Source organism: Branchiostoma belcheri, unplaced genomic scaffold (assembly GCF_001625305.1).
Source record: "Branchiostoma belcheri isolate BF01 breed outbred unplaced genomic scaffold, Haploidv18h27 scaffold3, whole genome shotgun sequence".
In the NCBI taxonomy this organism is placed as follows: domain Eukaryota; kingdom Metazoa; phylum Chordata; class Leptocardii; order Amphioxiformes; family Branchiostomatidae; genus Branchiostoma; species Branchiostoma belcheri.
This window is the reverse complement of record NW_017803909.1, coordinates 2,801,662-2,823,683: the sequence shown is the minus strand read 5'-3', so window position 1 is coordinate 2,823,683 and position 22,022 is coordinate 2,801,662. Positions and strand designations below refer to the sequence as shown.

General features: G+C 41.8%; 1 protein-coding gene across 1 annotated transcript; it reads right to left on the bottom strand.

The window, feature by feature from the left end:
* Positions 1 to 353: 353 nt before the first annotated feature.
* Positions 354 to 19,165, bottom strand: LOC109473343 (cubilin-like). Its single transcript, XM_019773208.1, has 13 exons — positions 19,114 to 19,165; positions 11,764 to 11,942; positions 11,096 to 11,198; positions 10,633 to 10,818; positions 8,979 to 9,704; positions 8,371 to 8,623; positions 6,887 to 7,002; positions 6,345 to 6,428; positions 4,826 to 5,053; positions 4,228 to 4,360; positions 3,270 to 3,425; positions 2,046 to 2,192; positions 354 to 1,511 (listed from the first exon to the last, which is right to left on the bottom strand). The coding sequence occupies exons 1-13, from the start codon at positions 19,163 to 19,165 to the stop codon at positions 1,403 to 1,405; spliced, it is 2,472 nt and encodes an 823-aa protein (XP_019628767.1). The 3' UTR covers positions 354 to 1,402.
* Between the last annotated feature and the right edge of the window lie 2,857 nt (positions 19,166 to 22,022).

Here is a 22,022-nt window from a genome sequence, read left to right as displayed (position 1 = left end):
CAACATCTGCTTCAGAAGACCTTACAATGTTTTTGAAGTAAGGTAATGTGGCAGTTCTGCAGTTTCTCTTTTCCCTGGTGACATTTTACAATCCAAAGTGGTCAACGTAGATGAAAGTGGATACTGCCATCAAATTTACCTACCAACCAAAATGTAGGGCATAGTTAAGTGAAGAAAAGAACTCGAAGGTTTCATTTTTTGTCAAGGCTTATACTAGTAGACAGCTATAGAGCAGAAGTAGATTTAGAATAATTTACGGCATACGTTGTAATGCCACTTAATGTTTTTAATACATTTAATTTAGTCCTCTCTTTGTTAGGCATATACCCACGCTATTTACCAGCACATATTGTACTTGGTTTGAATTCAATAGGCTCTCTCGGATGGATTTTCAATTAAGTTATATCTTAAACAGGCAGAAGGCATCTGGAAATGAAAAATGAATGAACCATAGAAAGGTTACAGGTTCTGACTTTAATTTACATGGAATTTGAGGACAACAGTCCATAATCTTGGCACTTAACATACGCTACAATACAAGACTTCAGCGTTGGTACAAAAGCAATGCTAGACAAGCAGACGTACATATTATTGGATGGGACAGGTGCTCCAGCGATGATATTGATATTGTACATGTCTAGTCTACTATCATGACGTCCTATTTTACATTATTTTACACGTACAAAAGGAACTATTTCAGCAAAAATCAGTTTTCAGTCCATGTAAAATGTCCTTGGCTCCATTCCGACTCAAGGCAGATTGTCAGTAATGTCTTAGAAGTTCCTGTTGTTTTTTTCAACCCCAGAGATATATACATATAAAACTCATGAAAGCCATGTGCTTGGTCATAACATCTTTGTAGATGAAATTATCAACTTGTCATAGTTCACCATAGGAAATATTCATCAGATATTGTGAATGGACACATATATTAGTGTTCCAGTTTGATATCCTGCTACACATGTATAGCCATTTGTGTGTCATATATAACCTTTTAAGTTATATCACCTCCTTGTATATAACCGCCTTGGTTAAAAGTTCTAGGTACTGTCATGAAACAGCAGGATGTATATTCAATCACAAACGATGCTCCATAATGTAGCGTTGACAATCCATTGGATACTACCACTGGTTGCATATTGGATACTGCCTGGCCAATTTGATACAGCCACCAAAAGATCTGTTTGGAGATTAGTGTATGCCATTGGATTTTCTTACTCCATTCTACATTTATCTGTTTCATCATATTATCTGAGTTGTTTTGGACGTTATCACTTTCAAACAGACCTGACTGATCAACAAGTAGTATCATGGAATATTACTGTTCTTGTGAGATATTGTACATATTATGTAACCATTTATTTGTATGAGATCAATATTGTGTTTTTTTCATTTTGTCATTTTACAGTTGTGTGACTTGTACGGCAATGCCAGCCTTGTTTTCTTCCTCATCTACCAGTTGTACTTTGATTTTTCTCATTTCTTCTTCTTCCATTGTCCTGCTGTCCTTCCTGAAGGTAGAGAATACACAATATAGAAATAGATTAATGTTATCATTGATACTGTGAATACCATGAATCCACGTGTGCGAGTTTTATCTTTGATAATGTGTGGTCTGTGGATTCACGGTCATGCTCATGGGATGGAAATATGAATTAATTCAACAAAAATTATTGTTGTACCTAACATGTTGTGTTTTTTTCAGTCTGACGAAAACTGATTTCGTGATGCCCATTCCCGGGAAATTTACAATAAAGGTTTCCTATATTTTCATTGTAGACACATTGCAGCACAGGTTCTCAGTTTTCCATGCATAAAAAGCACATGAAGCTAGGTCACATATGTACAGTCTCTACCAGACTCTTTTGCAGGCTAAATAAATTTCTACTATTTATTCAGCATGCCAAGGAGTCTGGTGGATGTATATACCTGGTAGTATAATTTGGTGTAATTGTACTATCGCCCCCAAACCAATGCCAATATCGTACATGTAGGTTGTTAGTTACTACATCAGGTTGTAGACACCACGTTACCTTCTGTCTCACCTCTGTGGGATGTATGAAGGCGTGTAGTCCACATTTATCAGTCCATTCCTCATGGCGTCCTCGGCGGGATCGTAACGCCCGCCGTTGTACTTCCTAATCTGGTCGTCGCTGAAGTACCTGTCCACGGTCAAGTAGTCTTTGCTTATCCTAAAAAACAACACATAACACATACAGAAAAAAAGGTGGCAATGAAAAACTTACGTAACAGAAATAGAGAACCATGCCTGGTACAGATGAGTCTGGTTCAGCTTTAAGTTAGATGGGTTCGCTGGGCATTAACGCCAGAATTATAGTACCCCTCTGTATTTCAACTTGGTTTTTGCTCTTGTTGCAATAGTTCTATATACTAACAGGGAAGTGTCTACCATGTGGAGGCGAATTAGCCTGAGTGTCAGCCTTGTTAGCTTTCGTCCGCTACCCAAGGTCCGCTCCCCGCCAACGGGCGGGGAGCGGACCTTGGGTAGCGGACGAAAGCTAACAAGGCTGACACTCAGGCTAGAGGCGAATGTCATCCCTCGCTATATTTACTGTCATTAACAAAATGTGATAAGTATGGCTAAAAGAACTGTACTGTGCTGACGAGTAGTTCCCGACGGGCACCATGCACTAATGACATTATTCAGATGCGTGATCTTTTCTCATCACGCAGTGAAGGCACCAAGTTAATCCTCTCCATAGAAAACGTGTGCGCGAAAGCGCGTTCTTTTGTTTGTTATCTCGTTTCTGCAGAGTCGTTTTAACGCACCAGGATTCTACAAAGTAGAATCTGTGGGGGTCATTAAACAGATGGTAGGATTAAAGAAATATTATTTTCCCTTGTAACATCACAACACTAGAACGGTATTTTGATTTTTGGCGACGCCTCAGGGAGGAGCCTAATGGTACAGTATCGTGTGCAGTTTGCAAGAATTCTTGGAATTGTACAGGAATTTTATCCACAGGCATGGAATGTCCACAGGAATGTCTCCCAGCTCTGGAATTTTGCTGACACACATCCATGCCCACAATCCTACTCAGTAAAATTCCTGCAAACCCTTGGGAAAATGAAACTTTCTGCAGGGATGATCTACTTTCCCCAAAATCATAAAATTATGACAGTGCCATGTAAACAATAACCCTTACAACAACCACCGTCGCCATGGCAATGTATGTTTTCATTGTCAGTCTTGCTGTCCTTGCATACATCTATAAATGATAACAGATGATGAGCTCCGCATTACCTACTTTCTCAATTTGACCTTCTCCAGTGAGTCTTCCTCTGACTCCTCCCCCGTGGTGTCGTCATCCTCCACACTTTTCCTGATGCTGCTGCCGTCCCTCTCCAGGTCCCGCCGCTGGCAGCAGCAGCACGCACAGCACCCACTGGGCTTACAGCAGCCGCTGGAACAATACACACTTCAGTGTTAGAAATGCCCCTCTGCAGTCTGTATTTTGCAGAGACATTTTCAATATTGCAGGAAGACAAGCAACCTGCATTTTGCAGACTGAATAAAAACAGGCTAGGGGTTCAATGGTGTCAGTATGATGTTGTTTAAGAGCTAACTTTGTGTTTCTATTGACTCTATTTACTAGTAATTTTTCATGTATTTTTCAAATTGAATGTAAGATGTTTGGCAGCATGCAATTTGCATATACCATTGGATTAGGTCTAGACTTGCAAGTTTCCAAATCACAGAACAGAATGCAAAAAAAGTACATATCACGTATCACCAGTTGCATCATTCTTCATTACAACCTAAGTACACTTTAGCACCTTTTATTTCTATAAAACTAAAACATATTCAACTTCACATACAACAGCTTTTCTAGTTTGTATGTATTCATGTCTTACTTTCTAACAAAGCAGTCAATACTTTTTGTGCCCACACAATCAATAAAACCGTGTGCATGTTTAGCCGATAAGGTATGTTGAGAGGGAGAGGTAAGCCCTTCTATAGAAAAATGCTTACTGTGTCATCTGAGGGGTCAACCAAAAGGTGGCGCAGCTCACATTTTATTGATTGTTTAAGGCCTTGCCAGGGACAATTGATGGTGTCGTCCTCTGTGTATCATCTGTACAAAATCGGGTACAACTATAGCTAATATGCAACCGTATTGTTCTGTCCTTTCTCTCCCATCTATCACATTGCTATCGCTATCACATTTAAGTCGAAGAAAAATGGAACAAGGAAGTGAAAGAAACCTTGGTCTGCAGCAAAATAATCTGCACGACGTTTTGTCTTTATCTTTCGCCTGTTTCCGTCTGTCCGGGCATTTCTTGTTCAGTTTCTTCTTGGCTAGAGACGCTTCTGTCGTTGCGATGGGGTCAGCCGCCTCTGCAAGGAAGCGTAGGAATAGTTATGGCAATCTTTATCACAGAAACGCAATGAAAAAAAGATGAAGATGAAGAATATCATGAAAGCTCATCTGTGTTGGTATACATGTTTGAATTTAGAACTTTTGATCCAACACAAAGGGGTTGTCTCATCTTGAGATTTCCACCAGTCACCCTGGTCTTCATCTGAGTCAGTAGACAGACCCAGTGACGGGGGCCGACATCGTGTACCAGATACCTTTGACCCAGTGTTGACGTCACACTTCAAAGAAGCCACGTGACAAGTCTCACTGGGTCAGTCTACTGAGGAAGACCAGAGTGAATGGTCGAAAGCTCTAGGCGATAGAACGTCTTTCTGTTGGATCAAAATTTTAAAATCCAAACATGAAGATAGAATGCTGCTCAGCACCACGGTTACATAATTATGCTTACAATTGCTTGACTCTGAACAAAACCATGTGTTTACCTGAGTCTTCTCCAATGTTGTACCTCTTGGCCGCCTTTTCCGGGTCCCTGCGACAGTCCGCGCGGTTCTTCTGTACACACACCACCACCCAGACCGTCAGCGGCATGAGGATGATGATACAGATGCCTGCCCAGAAGGAGTCAGCTATGTACACCCCTCCCCCGCTCCCTCCTCCTGTAGAACGGATCGGCGTGGTGTCCCGGACAGTGTCCTCTATTTTGATGCACTCTGTAGAAATAAATGCGAATAGTTTGTACATTAGTTGACTTTGACTGTTGCCCCCAATGTAGAAAGAAATCAGCTTTAGCGAAATGTCGATTAGATTATTTTTGTCAATTCCATCGATAATGATCTTTTCTACAAGGCTGTACTTAACGGTCATTTTGTCTTGTGCTTATATCTGATAAGGGGCATAGAGAGGCCAAAAGATATATCCCCCCTCCATCTCTCTATACATTAGCTTAGCTTAACACGGTGAAATTATATTTTACTCAAATGATTGGTTGACCTCAGCCTGTACTAGTAGTGCCAACTTAAATCGCAGGCATCTGTGACGGCTAAGCTGTACTAACGACCATACTACAGTTATCGCCCAGCATGGCCAGCTCAGCTCACAATACGCTTTACACAGATAAAGGAAGCCAAAATTCAGTCTGCTCTAATAGTTAGGCTTCCGCGATCATTTCAGCTTCACTGGATTTGGAGCAAGGTTATCCTCACATTTAGTAGACTGGTGGATCTAAGATCGGGAAATTCAGCGCTAAAACCCTTCCTTAGCAAGCTTGTTAGTGAAAATTGATTCTTCCGATCGAATTGCTTTCACTAGCTGTCGGTTTGTAATTTAACTGTTGTGCCAGTCAGACGAGTGGCTCCAGTAATTACTGCTGATAAGATTTTAGTTATAGTCATCATTCTATAATATTTGTTGCCAGCATATAAAACTAAAATCGGTCTAAAAATGATTGACAACGCAATCACACAGGCTGGCATCAGTGATTTCTCTTTAACCAGTTTTCAGCGCCTAGCTTATATGAGTACTCAGGGTTAATTAAAATCAATAGAAAAGTTTATCACTTTGTGGTGGAGCATAAGCCTGTATTATTGACTGGCTAACGGTCCAGGCGCCATGGGGCTTAGGTTGAGGAGCCCTGGTGTCTGTATCCTGCGCCCTTCAGCCTGATCAGCTACGTAAAACAGGAACTGACGCTGTTTTGGAAATTGCCCAACGTTAAACATGAGAAATCTAGGTTTTCAGTTGATCGCTTGTCGTCGGTTGCCAGCACTGTGTCAGTGCCAATGTCAAGACTTTCTGAAAGATCACTTGGAGGAAGGAATGTATAGCTTAGTTCTTTGATACACATACGTGGACATGGTCCGGCTCGCATGATTTATATGGGGATTTCAAAAGTCCCCGTTAGGTGGGGTAGGGGACAGTGACACTGTAACGCGGGAAATTCACGCAATCGAGCATATAATCTACACTATTTGGCTAGGCCCAGAGGCGTCGCCAAAAGCGCACCTGTTCTAGTCGGCTGACACGTGCAGTAGTACCCCGGGAGCGCGCCAGGACACACGGCCGTGTTAGATACCACCGTCCTGTTCTCTGTGGAAAGAGGTGGAGAAAAAAATACATAAAAGGAATAAATGGTACAATGTCCACTAACATGCTGAGTTTTTACCGCCTTATCGAATTTACAATGTAACGTAACGATGTACAATTGCATGGACGGTCGAATGTGACGAGGATTACGAGGAATCAACATTTTAGTACAGGAGCCATTTGTTCATAAAGTGGAAGAGCTGTGTCCATAAAACATTGCTGAGGCTTGGCATTAGCGTCATGTTATGTACTATACTAGACGAATGTAAAAATGACCAGACCATGAAGTGTATTTAGCTGTGCAACCCATGACTATTTGTGACACATTGGTTAGGAGAAACTTTTTTTTAGACAAATTAAAATACGTATAAGCTAATTTCTTTTAATTTTCAGATCACAAATGCCTCCTTTATTGTCGCAATTGTCTCCTTTGGCATATTTTAGAATGAAAACTTCCTTACTTGGAACGCTGAAATAGTCGGCGATGAACCCAGCTCCGGTCCCAGCATTGGTGGCATTCCCGGCAACGAACCGAACCACCAGGGTACGGCTGATGGACGTGTACTGTAACGTCCCTCTAGCGGAATAAAACAGAAAGACATGTCATTGGGAAAGTTATAGCCCCGGGTCACTCAAGTCTGTATCCATCTAACTGATACCACTAGTAGCGCTGGGAGGCACTTCGGGATAATGCTGCCTTGGTAGAAATGAAGGGTTCATTCTCTCCAGACATGCATCTTCCTCTATCATGGGAAGCTGAGAGGGTCCTCGGTAAATAACGCAAGTGTCGTGGACTCTACAGTATACAGCGCGGCTGGAAATCGATTTCATTGTGTGATGGTAGACAGACTGCCACTGGTGATGTGGGCTCATCAAGCACACCGCGGCAACTCTGACCAACCATTGTCAAAAATCACAGGCCTCAAAATAAACTTTTCCCCAATGCCCCAGCATTGTCCCGAAAATAAATTTCTGAGGATGAATTGTACCAACCTATTTTTCGGTATGACAAAAACTTTATTTTGCTTAATATATGACTTCCAGGCACTCTACTAGTATATTTTTGCAGAGTTTAGGGAGAAATTTTGGGGGCTTTTCCGGGGCTAAAGAAGGGCTGACATTCTAATGTTGATTATTTTTCCGTTGTCCCAAAACTGTCCCAAAGAGACTTTTTAGTTGTCCCGGCCTAAATTTCAGTTATCAGTGGCCATCGGGACACCATTAATTTCAAGCTCTGAATTAGCTTTGATAGCATCATTGTATCATCGGTGTGGCAGTATTCAGTATTCAATCAACAATGTGCCGCGTAGTTCACGAGTCACCTGGAATATTGCGATAAGCTTCCATATCTCAAACTGCCTAGGGCATGAAAAGGACAGGGGGAAAATTAACAGACAGTCAGGGGATTCATTTGGAAATGGTGTATTGGTTCACGCATGGTGTCTGGGGCATACCTAGCAGAAAGAATAATAGTTCAGAAAGGTATAGTCTGGGGCTCTTAGGCGTGGTCGTATTTTGGGGGCACGTCGGGGTCTCTTGCTTTGGTTTCTATGTTTCAGCATAAGCTGAAAAATGTACGTCTTCGATAGCACAAGACTATACAGTGTGCTGTGGTGGTTTGGAATGTTGTCGTTTGTCATTCTTAACCTCCCACAGACTCAGTCATTTTCCCGCTACATCCAAGACGGAAATGTGTTTCACATACCTTTTTTTCTATTCCAAAATTTATTACAAGACATGGCGACGGTACGCCCAAGTTTTTTTTCAATTTATCTTTATGCCGCCACCAACGCAGACAAACGGACAACAGACATGTATAGTGAAGAAAGTGCTTTTCCCAAGGGTACAAGATCGGTGGCATGGCAGGATTCGAACCCGGGACCTCTTGGTTCCGAGCCGAACGGTCTGTTGTTACGCCACACGACCCCACCTGTGTTTCACGTACCTGTCGGTGATCTCCCCACACAGCACCACCTCGCCTCCTCTCTCCACCCCGACCAGCACCACGTGGTCCTGTGTGCAGTTGTTGGACTTCAGAATGTCGAAGGTGGAGAAGGACAGCATGACCTTGTGGCCCTTCGGCGCGTGGAGGACGTAATGGTAGTCCAGTCCGCTGGGGTAGGGGTAGGGGAAGTTGGGAGATTGCATAGTCCCTGCGTGGCGCGCGTCTAGTTCCACCGCCCCGGACACTTCTTGGACTGAAAAGTTGTAAGAATGACAGAGTTGCAACAGATTGACCATATGAGGTCTTCCCTTTGTGCTATATCATACAGTTGGCCTGGGAAGTCCTACCCATCAAAGGGTTCATAAAGATGCCGTTTTTATAAATGGGAAACAGTTTGGGTTTTCATAATCCTTTGCAGTTGGCAGGTTTTTGCTACAAAGCGTTTTGCAAATAAAACTGGCATCTACTGTAAAAGGGAATTATTAGTATATCCCTAATCATACATTTTAGAATAGATAGAAAACTATATTTATCTACAAATTCTGAACATCAAGACATCTGAACATCATATTCGTTGGGCTGTGAAAGCAGCAGTGAGGCACCCTTACCTGTAGTGTACGCCGCTATGTACCCAGGATAGCTTCCCTGGCCGTCCGAATGGAACCGTAACCTCAGCAGGCTCCCGTATGTGATGTACTTCATACGCTGCAGGTCTCTAGTCCTATCTCCGCACAGTGTCACGGCAATGTCGTCTCCGTCCAGAAACATCTGTAGAAAATCCCGCCGACAATCCCGAGAGTACTGCAGATGGAACGACGTGAATTCAAAGAACACCCGGTAGCCCTCGGGAGCTGTCACCGTTGTCGTGCAGTCCACGTTGTTGAAGTAGCTTCCCCAGAATGATAAACTTTCCAGGGTACCATTAGATGACGTGTGTGTCTCGTTCTTACACAGTTCCACATTTATAGCTTTGAAGGACGCTTCAAACCCACTGCATGAGTTGGAGTGGTCAGATATCAGTGTAATACGGAGCGTATCGCCCAGGGAAACTCTTTGAAGATCCTGGAGGTTAGAGGTGTAGTTTCCGCAATTCTTTGTTGTTGGCCCATCGTCGCCATCTTGAATAACGACGTAGTCATACAGGCAGTTTTCTTGATATTCTACACAAAAACTTGTAAAGCGCAAAGCCAGTCTGTATCCTCTGGGTGCCGTCATGGTTACGGTGTAGTTGGAGTTCTTGGGATAAAAATGGGGAAAGTTTGGGCTGCGAATCGTCCCATTCAACCCCCTTATGATGACGTTGCTTGCGTGTGGTATCCGCTGATTTGTTTGTGCTGTAAAAATGTAAAAGAAAACAAGACAGGCATTGTTACTCCGAGGTGAACAGCTTTTATACTAACACGATTACAAGAGCACCTTGTATCTATACCTAGAGTGTAATCCATTTAATAGACGTCATTCCAAGAGCAGATCTATAGAACAAGTTTCACAACGGGGTTGCCACGTACAACTGAGGGGAATCTATTTACCACAACCCAATATATTTGCACCTTCCTGAGACGACATTGACGATCGCGCGACGCCGCTCATGGCGATAGACAAATAATATTAAACCAAGCCTGAGTTATTGACATGAGCTTTACTCTAAGTGCTCATCCTCATGAGAAACCTCCTCTCTTCTCCTGCATTAGTCTGATAAACGATAATGGGGAATTTACTTGGATCATGAACCGCGATAACCTTTTCCCGGAGACGAATTGCCGCTGAGTTTTCATGACTTACACCGCTGGGATCTGATTACACTAAAGTATGCCGCAATATACCCGAACTGTTAGGGCGATGAAGGCTTTAATTTGTCAGACGTCGGCATAATGGTTCACCAAGTCACCGTACTGGTAGCGCCACGCTGGGTGGAAATGGTATGATGCCGTGGTCTTTGGACGACTGTATGCATAACTTGTGGTCTAGAACATTTTTTTTGTATCAGAATGTCTCAAAAAGCAGCGAGTGGTGTGGTGAATGGTAGATGGCTTTCAAATAGGGTGAATATTGGTCTCGTATAATATACCATTGTCCCCCGTGAAGTTGAGAGAGAGTGCTGTACGTGTTAACTTTATCATTGCTCATGAATGATGTTCAGGCAGAGTTTAATGTGATTTTGTCAGAGCCATTACTGCAGTATCGGGAGACAATTTGTAATTAATGGACACGCAGGTTATTAGGCACCAATGTAGCAAGTCTGTTCCCCGGAGCGGAGTCTACCTGAAGCGTCTTTCTTGCAGACGTATCGAGCTTTGCTCGAGCAGCTGATTCCGTTCCAGTACAGCCGGTCCTCCAGGCCCGCCTGGCCGCCGTCGTTCCCCCCGGGCCCGTACTGAAGAGCCAGGCACTCCTCCCGCGGAGCCCGCTGTGAGTTATGGCTTGTCACGTTCCGACCCGGGATCCAGTCTGCGGGAAAACAAAGCGCAATGGAAAATTGATTTCCTGACCCCTGTCCTTAGTAACCTACCCCGTCTACAACGCTACTGATTGATTGTAAAAGCTAGCAGACGCATTATCATCATCAAGTAGCGCATGATTGCTTCACTTTATAATACAGAGCATTTTCCTTTGGATTCTCTTACGTTCTCTCAGGAGCTTTCTGGCACCTAAGACTACCCAATGTCTTCTACCGAAAATCTTTCCTGATGGAGAATTGATACACAGGTAGGAGCACATATATCACCTCTGAATCTGAAGTCAGACCCGTCCGTCCAGTGCCACTCTTCCCGCCCTGGATGCCGCCTGGCGCCCAGCCAGTAAAGGATTTTTGGATCGAAGTCTTCCCTCTGCGGTAGTCGTTGGGGCGTGAAGAAAAGAAGTCGGCAAAGAAAACATTTGCTTTGAAGTTACTGTCTGTGCGTCTTAACAGTAATTCGATTCTTTTCTTTCAAAAGACAGAACTTTTTGCAGGGAGTTTCAACATTGGAAACATCCCTGCACCACAATCGGGATAGTTGTCGTTCCATATGTGGTAAATAAAGTCTCTCATTTAAAGATGAACGGCATTTTATTATGGGTTGTCCACTATATGATGATAAACGCACAAAGTTGTTCAACCTTCTTTCCGCTTGCTTATTAAATTTCATGCTATAGATAAATTCAATTTCATTTTAGAAGGTAACCCTTACTGTACATGTGTACAGATAGGTAAATATATCAAAGAGTGTTTAGACCTTAGAACAAGTAGTATAATATGATTCATCTAGTCTTGTACGTAGGCCAATTTTTTTTGTACCCATGTGTATGTCTCTATGTCTAGTTATAGACCTTACGAAAGTCGCTGTACTTTTGCTGGGTCAATAAAGTTCTTTTTAAACTGTTATTTTACCAAGGAGCTTGGTTTTACCATACCTGCATCAATAGGTCTACCAGAAAGCGCCCTTCCGTCGCGTCGAACACGCTGGTTAACCTGGCGGCGAGGTCCTGACAGGTCGCGCTCGCAGTCTGCCAGGACACCAGCGGGGAGGCGATCACCCGGTAACAGTGGGTCCGGTACTGCAGCCAGCCCGGCTCCTGACAGTCACTGCGCTCTGCAAGAGACAAGTGCGATGTTCTTACCAAGTATTATGATAGTCTGCATTGATCGATAGAGGCACTTTCATTGAGTTTGATAAAAATGTTATCTACTTTGCATTGTATCAAGGCTGTTGGTTATACAGAGATACTACACTGATCAATACTGTGTCTTGCTTTCTGCGATTCCAGAAACTCCAGCAAAAGTAACGATATAGGGAACTTGTAAGTTATTATATCGTTTGTTTGTTTTTTTTTGCTTTGTTTCTTCCTCCTCCTCTTCTTCTTCTCCAAATGACCTGGACCAGACGTCTGTCACCATGGTAACTAGTGCTGTAGCAGATATCCTGTATGTGGTGTCGGGTTACATTTTGTAGCAGAACAGAGTTGGAGGCTGCTGCGCACTATATACATGTATTATATACAAAATGAATCAATTATTTTGTTAATCATGTGCTAGATTTTGTTAGGCTTGATCATGTAAACATTATGCTTTGCAAATGTTATTTTGTCTTGCTTATCATATGTTCCGAGGTATGGCAGCATGTCAGGCACTGATGTCATAGCGCTGATTTAATTCCTAAGACGTGACACATGTTAACTGACGTCACGCATTCTTTCACTCACACCGATAGAGTTCAGTAGGATTTAAAATGAGTACTCTGTATGTGTGATCCGTAGGTCTCCTCGCCAGAAGCGGAAATATGTATGCCGCAGAAATCCGGAGCTGATTCTACACTGCCCTATTTGCTTCCCTATCTCTTTCCGCAAAATTACCTCTTTTGTCAAAGTCAGTTGCTCCGTTAGTCTAAGTTCTTGATACCATCAATATCCCAGGGCGCTAGCTATATAAAGATTCATTGCATAGTGTTACGCTTTGTAACATTAATGGTTGTGTTGCATTCATTGCGTAACTAAGAAGAGTCATATCTAGATAACTCAGCCAGTGTGTACTATTAAGTTAAGCCTTCCCTGACGAGTGAAGAGATCCCCTGTAGTAATCATACCCACATCATCTTTATCCGACAAAGGTAATAACTTTTATGGTAGTCTGGGACTAAATTGTCTGGTTGGTTATATCCTGGAAGACTGAAAACCCGTAACTTTTCATAGTCCTGCACAGGTGGTCACTATTGACACAAGAGTTCCGAGATCTCATACCTCCATGAAATATGGGCTTGCTTTGTTAATTATGTCCTCATTAATTATGCAAATAACCTCTACATTAACATAATATATGCATAGCGATGCAAACCTTTAAGTAACTTACACATGTTACAGGTATAAAATTCCCATCATTCACCAATAAGGATTCACAGAATTTTCACATTAATTATGCAAAATAGGTCATCATTTGCATAATTGGTATCTGTTGATGTTCCGCCTGCCACACATTAAATAGATTACATGTATAGCAGTACCATTATATGAAACACTGTAATTATAGAATTCCCTCATTAATTATGCAAATGAAGTCCTCATTTGCATAATTTGCATTTAATCATGTACAACTGTCTCTCAGGTACCTACACACCAAAAATGATGAAAATACGTTGTTCAAATCTGGACTTATTGGCTTTGAAAGTTTTTACCAGAAACTAACCTGCAGTTTCAGAACAAACTGCTAGGGGGACCAAACTTACGCCACTTATTCCTGACAGGACAAGCTATCTGTCACCAAAAAATCAAGACCACAAAAACCGGAAGTTCTGCTGCAGTACTAAGGTCATCCACCAGGAGGCCCATACTTGACCTTGACCTTTGTCTTTTCAAGACTTACCATCATACCAAATATCATCACAATCCCGCTCTGAAGTTATGCTGACTACAAAGTTGCGGAAACACACACACACACACACAGACAGACACACACACACACACACACAGACATACAGACAGACACGCCAAAAACAATACCTCCATTTTTCATGGAGGTAATTTCATGGAGGTAAAAAGGGAATCTTTTTACACAACCAAGTCTTTTATTCAGCCGACGTTTCGGTGACCGTCTGTCACCTTCCTCAGGGCAATTCTGACTGGTTCACATTGCACTGCAGCACAGAGAATTCATTTATAGCAGCGACACCTGTGCTGCAGTGCAATGTGAACCAGTCAGAATTACCCTGAAGAAGGTGACAGACGGTCACCGAAACGTCGGCTGAATAAAAGACTTGGTTGTGTAAAAAGAGTATTTTTACTTAGTGTCTTACCAACCTGATGAAACTATTCACGGAGGTGATCGCTTTTATCTTCAGACTTCATGCAAGCTGCCAAAACATCCTTGGAACCAAATCGATCCCTAGCTAATAGCTCTAAATCCTAGGAATAGAGAGTGGAGCTTTATGCAAAGTCGGCGGCACAACGTTACGGGAACGTGATATGAATACGAGAGGATGTGACAAAAAATATCGGCAAAGTTTTAATCGATGATGGAATATCATCAAGTCCGTAGACTTGAGCATTGATGCATTTTCTACATAATTAACTGCAATATGTCTGTGGCTGACACTGCCAATAAGTACGGGACGTTGGCACTCTCTCTAGGGACAGACACAAGAGCCAATCCGTAATCGTACCGATGATGGCAAAGTTCCAAACAAACGATAGACTCTTTAACATCACTGACGGCCCTCCAAATGTCATATATGTTATAGGATTTAAGAATACATAAATAGCTCCCACATTAATTGATATGACCAATACCGTTGCAATTGGTATATGCATGATGATAAACATTGCATAGTCTATAAATGTAGCTCGTAACTTATGACTTATTTGAGGGATATAATATGTATACTGATCGGATAACAAAATTACCTACATGACAAAATTATCCAAAAATTGAGTGCATTTCGTAGCTACTTAGCTAAATAGACAGCGGTATTAGAAGTCTTCGTGTCTGTTTTGTCATCGATATATCATTTTATTTAGAGAAACTGATAAAAAGAAATGTGGCATAGTAATAATACCAATCGACGTCGACGGGCGCAGTGTATTTCCGTAGCACCAAATGAACTTCTACCTTGACCTACCGGTGTGCCATATTCTATTGTTGTAGCTAAGGCAGTAAATGGCATAAGATACTGCTTGCATTAAAACGTCGTACGTACGTATAAACTTTACAGGATAAAGCTTTCACGTGAAATTAAGATCAACGTCACTAGTAGGTTGGTCTGCATTGACCCACCCTGGGTAATTTTAGAGGTAATCTCTGTATACTTAACCGTGCGACGAAGACATTTATCATGTCCCGCAAACAACACTGTTTAACAGTTTCATGATTCCCTCACATTATATCAGCTGTCATCCCTGCCATTACGACTGTTTCAGGTCAATCTGTCCTAATTACAGAGATCGATACAAGATGGCGGAATGGGCAAACGGCGAAAAATTTTCATCGACCGAAATTAGAGCTGTGGTCGTTCTGGTTCCCAGGGGACAACTAAAACTACAATATCATTAAATCATTTTCATAGAAATATACTAGAATGAACACCGTGGGGTTGTTTGATCTATGTATGTCAAGGCTATAACTAATTTTCCTTTGTGACGGTGGACAGAGTAGCACTTTTAGGTCTGCTTTAGGCACTACGAGGCATAGCAGTGCAAGATAGCTTATGAAGAAATATAGAGTGGTGTTAAACACACCGATGACGTGGGGATTATGCAAATTATTTCCTCATTTGCATATTCTCTATTCAACCATGTTCACTCTCACGTAACTTCTGAGTGCCGCAAGTATGAGATTCCCCAACGTTGTATCATAGTATTTTCTATTAACTATGCAAATAAGGTTTTCATTCGCATGACTTGTACCCATCAAACAAATGTCCCTCTAAAAAGTAAAAAAAAAAAGAATCCAACAGGGGCTCCTCTGTTTTGTGTTCATATGACGAAGATCCCTGCGTGCCTACAGTGTTAAACAGTCTATGATAGACAGTAAACTTTTCAATAACGAGAGCGGATGAGACACAAAACTACCTCTCAGACTCCCGGGCGCCCCCAAGAGTCACCAGTGATTGTTCATTATACACGGGCTCGGAGGAAACTCGGGGGAAGTCAGAGAGGGCCAGACGCCAGGTGCTCAATTTTGAGTACAAAGCCACACATCGTAAACATGTTAGTGCTAAAGTACGGGTATGTTATAGTATGATAATCTTGTATTGTACTTGGCTTTACGTACATGACACAATAGGGTCCTAGCTGGTACTAAAAGTATACGTTGAACGCGTTTGATCAAGACATACCATCAAAACAAATTTTATGACGAAAAGCAGCATGCAACTTCGTACTAGGCTTAATGAATGAAGGCATGACTGCGCATATATGAGAAATGGCTGGCAGATCCCAAGTACGTCACATGTTGTATCGGTAATGTTCATGTAAGTCGGAGAATTTCTTAGTCTGTAGATTGGGATCTACATGCGACTCGTTCACACACCATCCACGTCCTCTCTGTGAGGTTTTACAACTTTGTGAGATGAAACGTTTTACTTCAGAAGAACCCTACATTTTACTGTATCCGAAGTTGAAAATGATGTGTCTAGCCTCTGCCAGGCCTCGGAAGCGGCTGTAAAGAGTAGAAATTGGCAAAATTAAAAGATGACATGCCACTGGAGTTGCTCAGCTAAAGAAGTATTTGCTGCCTCCTATACGCCTTGAGCGGACCAACTCCCCTGGCATTTTATTTGGACAATTTCTACCCCCCGAAGCCTGGTAGATGGTAGAAAATTTCCCGAAGTGAATATATCGATGCTCTACGTTGTGACATGCTACTTCATGTTACGGTGTCAACAGTTGAAGAATGGGACTTGCTAAAGTCAATATCGCCATTGACCTGTTGTTGATTAGTCTGCACGGAAACCTGATACAACCATGGATAGAATGTCCCATGATGTATCTAATGTTAATGACGCCAATACCTGGTACATGATAAGCTTGTAGTTGATACACGAGAGGTTAAGCCAGTGAGACCTGGAACATTGCTTCTTGTCCAACCGAGTTGTTCAATGCTACCCCCTCCCCCTTCGCCGCAGCAATAAGGCATAGCAAAAACCTTGTTGTGTTTCCTGTTTCAGTCCTGAAAAAGTTAGGGTCGGTAGGTATTATCTTTTTTTCTCTATTTTTTTATTATACTTTGCGATCCAACTTACACAATACAGTTTAACAAAGTAAAACTTGAATGAGGACACTTATATTTTCAATGTCAATGCTGGAAAACGGATTGTACAACGTTACTCAGGTGTCAGATCATTCAGCTAGAAATGGTCGATCAGCTCGAAAAATTTATGTCCCTTACAGAGGTCCATCCAAAAAGGGTAGGGTCGGCGGCAGTTTTTTGTAGGGTCGGTCGATAGACAGGAAACACAACATTTTTCCCAGGCCTGAGCAGTTGAGAACATTCATCTACCGTTCTGGAAATGTGAGTTGTTTTTTTTGTGTGTAGTTTATTCAATGCCACACTTCGCTTGCCCATTACGACTGTTCCAATCATCAATTGCTTTTCACCTTCTGCAAATCATGACGGTGCAGCAGCCAACGTGAACCTGCCTCAGAGGGTTCAGAAGGTCTCAATTCTCCAGCCTAGTTAGGTGTTTCGCCTTCCCAGATGTCTTCACATTTATGCCCCAAAGCAGACAGATGGCGAACTTTCAAGAGGTGTTTTCCACACAAAAAAAACAACAGCTAATGCAACTTTGTACAGACTGAGAATACAGATTAGTATTGAACAGTCTAGATCGGTTTTCTTTTCAACATCTTCAGAATTAATCAATGAGGAACTAGATACAGCATCTGTACTTTTAAGATACAAAAGATGTTAATGGGACGTGCTCACTGTACGTTCATCGGTTCGTTTTCGTTTGGGTCAAGGGTATATTGTGAATGATGTCCGACCTTTATTGGGCAATTCAAGCACGCCCTGAAAAGGGAAACGCCGTCGATGGTGACTGATCAATGACTTGATATGTAACATCAACTTTGCGGGGTACCGGTTTTATGCTAGTTTTGCGTGATGCACATTCGGTACTAGACCTTGGTAGTGCGATTTGTATGTATGACTAGTACTCACTTGTCCCACAAGGTTTTTCATCATAATCATCTCCAACCGCTCGCGCGCAATTTGCAAACGTTGTTTTCCCTTCCACAAGCCGGGGAACTATTCTTCAGATGTTCGCCAATTGCCTCTTATGGACGTACGAAGTACAGATGTAATATCAACTCAAGGTGAAGTATTGGAGCATCAAAAGAATCCAACATAAGAGGAAATCCCAAGACTATCCCTCAGCTACATTCAGAGGATTATGAGATAGAACTTGAGTGAAATTGAATGGGCTGAGTTGTGATAATAGCTTCTGAATGTATAATCACTATTTGATGTCTGGGGATGCTTATATTGTGATGAATCAAATGAGCATTGAGTACTGTGCAGAATTTGAAATGTTCCACTCAAACGCTTCTTGTGCATGCAGGATAGTCTAAATTTTTCATTAGTCATATCATATTTGATGTACATACTTATAACTGTCAAACTGACGCTTTGTACAGTAGTTGATGCATACTCATAATAAAGAGTACACGGTATAAAACTGTCACACTTGGGAAATCAAGTAACGCTTTAGAGAAAACCTTTGACGAAGAGCCTCATGGTTATTGAAGAAAGTAAGCGGATTTTCTAACACAGCTTTATTCATTCCGCCAAGACAAAGCCATAAATCAGCAAATTTTCATCTCAGGCGAGAAGATATGTGGGCGATGCCATGAATTTTAACATAACGCTAATGAACGCCATTATGGACATGGAATTTACATTAGAAGAGTACTTATTACACTCAAAGCGCACTCCCTCGCTACAGTCGAGCTGTAGGCCCTTATTAAGTAAAATGCAGAAGATACATGGACCTGGGGGAAGATTTTGCATACTCGAATCTGTGTTCAACCGTTTTGCCATTCACTCCTTCATATACAGTTCATTTTCTTAGCGCTCTTCTCTTCTCTCTGTCAGCATTTTCTGAGATTGTGGACCAGTTCACATTAGTATGTGGAATTGAAAGTAAATCCCGTCAAGAAAACTGATGGATTGAGGCCTTTTCCTGGCAAATCGTGTTGCCAAAAATATCTCTAAGAAGTAAAGTCATTAAGAAGTACAGCGGTGAGCGCGTGTCCTTGGAATAAATCGATCACTCTCACGTCGGGCCTGAGAGAAATCTTGAGAGCCGTCGACTGTGTATACTTCCACCATCTCTATTTCGAGTACCTAAAGACTCAAGTACTTATTCCGCTGCAGTGCGGTGTTTGGCGGAATAGATGAGATTACTGAAATCTGCACCGCCGTATGTTCTGATGAGGTTCTCACCGCTTCAGCGAGCAATCCGCCAGATTGAGCGGCGTATTGAAAACACAGAGTCATCTGTTTACTTCGATGCCTTCAGGCTTTTAACGGGCGAGATCATCAATTGATGCGAAAGGGTGTTTTTATCAGTCTGTAACTTATCAGTTTGTAACAACTGCATCGATTTGGAGTAGATTATCTTCTGTAACAGTTGCCTTTTGTATTAATGCGCGCTTTCGCGTAGACGATTTTGTTTTAATGCGTGCATTCATGTATACAGCGTTAAACGTATATAATTGAATGCACCGTGTGCTGTCGTGTATACCCTATAGGTTTATAGCAGATTTGAAGCAAGAATTTGAAAGGGAAGAATATTAATCTAGAAATATGCTTTCGATCATGTATTAGTAGACGATTTTGTTTTAATGCGTGCATTCATGTATACAACGTTAAACATATATAATCGAATGCACAGTGTTCTGTCTTGTATACCCTATGGGTTTATAGCAGGTTTGAAGTAAGAATTTGAAAGGGAAGAATATTAATCTAGAATTGCATGCTTTCATGTATTAGTAGACGATTTTGTTTTAATGTGTGCATTCATGTATACAACGTTTAACATATATAATTGAACGCACCGTGTGCTGTCTTGTATACCTCATGGGCTTATAGCAGATTTGAAGCAAGAATTTGAAAGGGAAGACTATTATTCTACATTATACTTATACATTTATGCTTTCACATAGATATGCAGGGCAAATGTGTTCGAACCAGTAGCCATCACTAAGTTCATGTGAGACTGGTGTCTAATAATTAAGCAATGAATGACTCTTATGCTCGTTGATTATACAGACACTGTCGTGGGGTCGTGTGAGGTAACGGCAGAGCATTCGGAATCCTGCCTTGTCACCAATTAGGTATACGCCAACTTTGTGCCCTTGGGAAAGGCACTTAACACGACTTTCCTCACTCAGGTTTTAATGAGTATGCCAGAATGATCATTATCATGAGGTATGCATTATAATTAAAAGAAAAACCAAACCAACTTGGGTTTGAATATACCCTTCGCTAAGAATATGCAAGAAATGCTACCGTAGCAGACATCTTCCATATGCATAGTGTAGGTCCTGCTGCTCATCCACCGTATGGGACTTTGGGCGGGGCTTTATGTAGTACCCGATACATAATCCTCGGCTGTAAATTGCAGCTTTTACATTGGACGAAAGACCCAGATAAAAGCCCATTTGACAGAGTGAGCGAACGTTTTAATAGCAGTAGTGGTTGTTGCGTTATCTAGCTGTCGTTTGATAACATATTCCAGCGTTACTATCTTATCAACGGGTCCATCCATTAGTTCTGTCCTTGCCTTGTGCACAGGGACAATAATACTTAATGAACGAGAGAGGGATTTTACCAACAAATATTTGGGATGAGTTTGAAATCCTTACTGGGAATTAAGGTTTGGAAGCGGACGTGACTAGAATTTGCAAGAGTTTGTTTTTAAACCCAGCGGAACGTGAGTTTTTTTTTCTCCGGCAGCTAGGCTTTTATTTGTTTGACGTCAGCTAAAAGCACCTCCGTCCTCCAGCCTTTTATTTCGGTTCAGTAACTTTCTTCTCAAATTTGTTCGGTCTGACATTGCTAGGCTTTTATTCCATTTTTATTATTCCCAGCAAGTTTATCTATACGTAATTTTTATATTCAATTTTATCGAATAAAACAGTAGTAAGCTAAGCCAAAAGCTGTGCACTTAGTTGCATCATGTACTCAAAATATTATCCTCATGTTCAAAGCTAGATAGAGGTGGAGTTTATCCTCTAATGTGCTCAAAGCTCAGACTGTGGAAAGCCGGTATCAGTATTTCCTGCGGATATTTTTCACCCGTGTAATAACTGACATAAATCTTGTCTCCCCGTCGCGATAAATTCTGCCACCCGTGAGTAGGAACGGAATCTCCGGGTTACGTCTGGAAAAGTGTCCCCCGAATTCCGGGAGACATCCCGACGCGTTTTGCCATTACATGTAATGTCTGATTTATTGGGCAATAGATATCTCCCAGCATGGATTTTTCAAGCATAAAATTACTTTTCCTTCTTGTACGTGATAGGAGATAAGATAATCCTGCTGTAACCAGTGAGGTAAGCATTGAAATATAGACAGGCTGCGGGGAGGTATACGACAGACCTTCGCGTAATAAAGTTGCCGGCAGACATCAAAAGATCAGCCTGTTACCGAAATGGCAAAGGGAGCTGGAATTGCGTCAGAGAAAGTTTACTGTTTATGACCAGCGGATAAGGGGAAGGTCGGTAGGTATCCGCAGGCTTTGGTTAGTTGGTCTGTGAGTCGGCTGGCTGAGAACGCCGTAATTCAGCAAAGCTGCGGATGGAGTTTGATTTCTCAAGTGGTCGATAGGATTTGACTCGAATAAGATGTTGGAGATTTGTATTCAGTTTACCACTTTACAACTGTCTACAACTTTGCGATGGTGTGGGCAATTGGTCTGGTGCTACATAATTAGTATTGCGCTGATCATTAGCAGTTTGTACATAGAATAATAGATAGATAAAGTGCTCTGTAATGCACAAAGTGCTCACCTAATTTTATGTTTTGTACTTGCATTCCATCATGAATCATTTCATCTATCTAAAGATAAAGTTACGTCAATACACCAAATGGTGATCTATAGCACAATGGTAGTGCACATGTACTTTGGATTGATTACAAAAACCTGCTCTAAGTTATTATAGGCAAGTTATGTAATTTCAAA

What these genes read in the sequence shown, in the direction of transcription:
- LOC109473343 (XM_019773208.1), bottom strand. Translation starts at nt 19,165, where the DNA reads ATGGTGGAAGTATACACAGTCGACGGCTCTCAAGATTTCTCTCAGGCC. An exon ending in TGTGGGGAGATCACCGACAG is followed by an intron (nt 7,003 to 8,370) that starts GTACGTGAAACA and finishes TTATTCCGCTAG; the next exon opens with AGGGACGTTACAGTACACGT. An exon ending in GAGAAGGTCAAATTGAGAAA is followed by an intron (nt 2,193 to 3,269) that starts GTAGGTAATGCG and finishes GTTGTTTTTTAG; the next exon opens with GATAAGCAAAGACTACTTGA.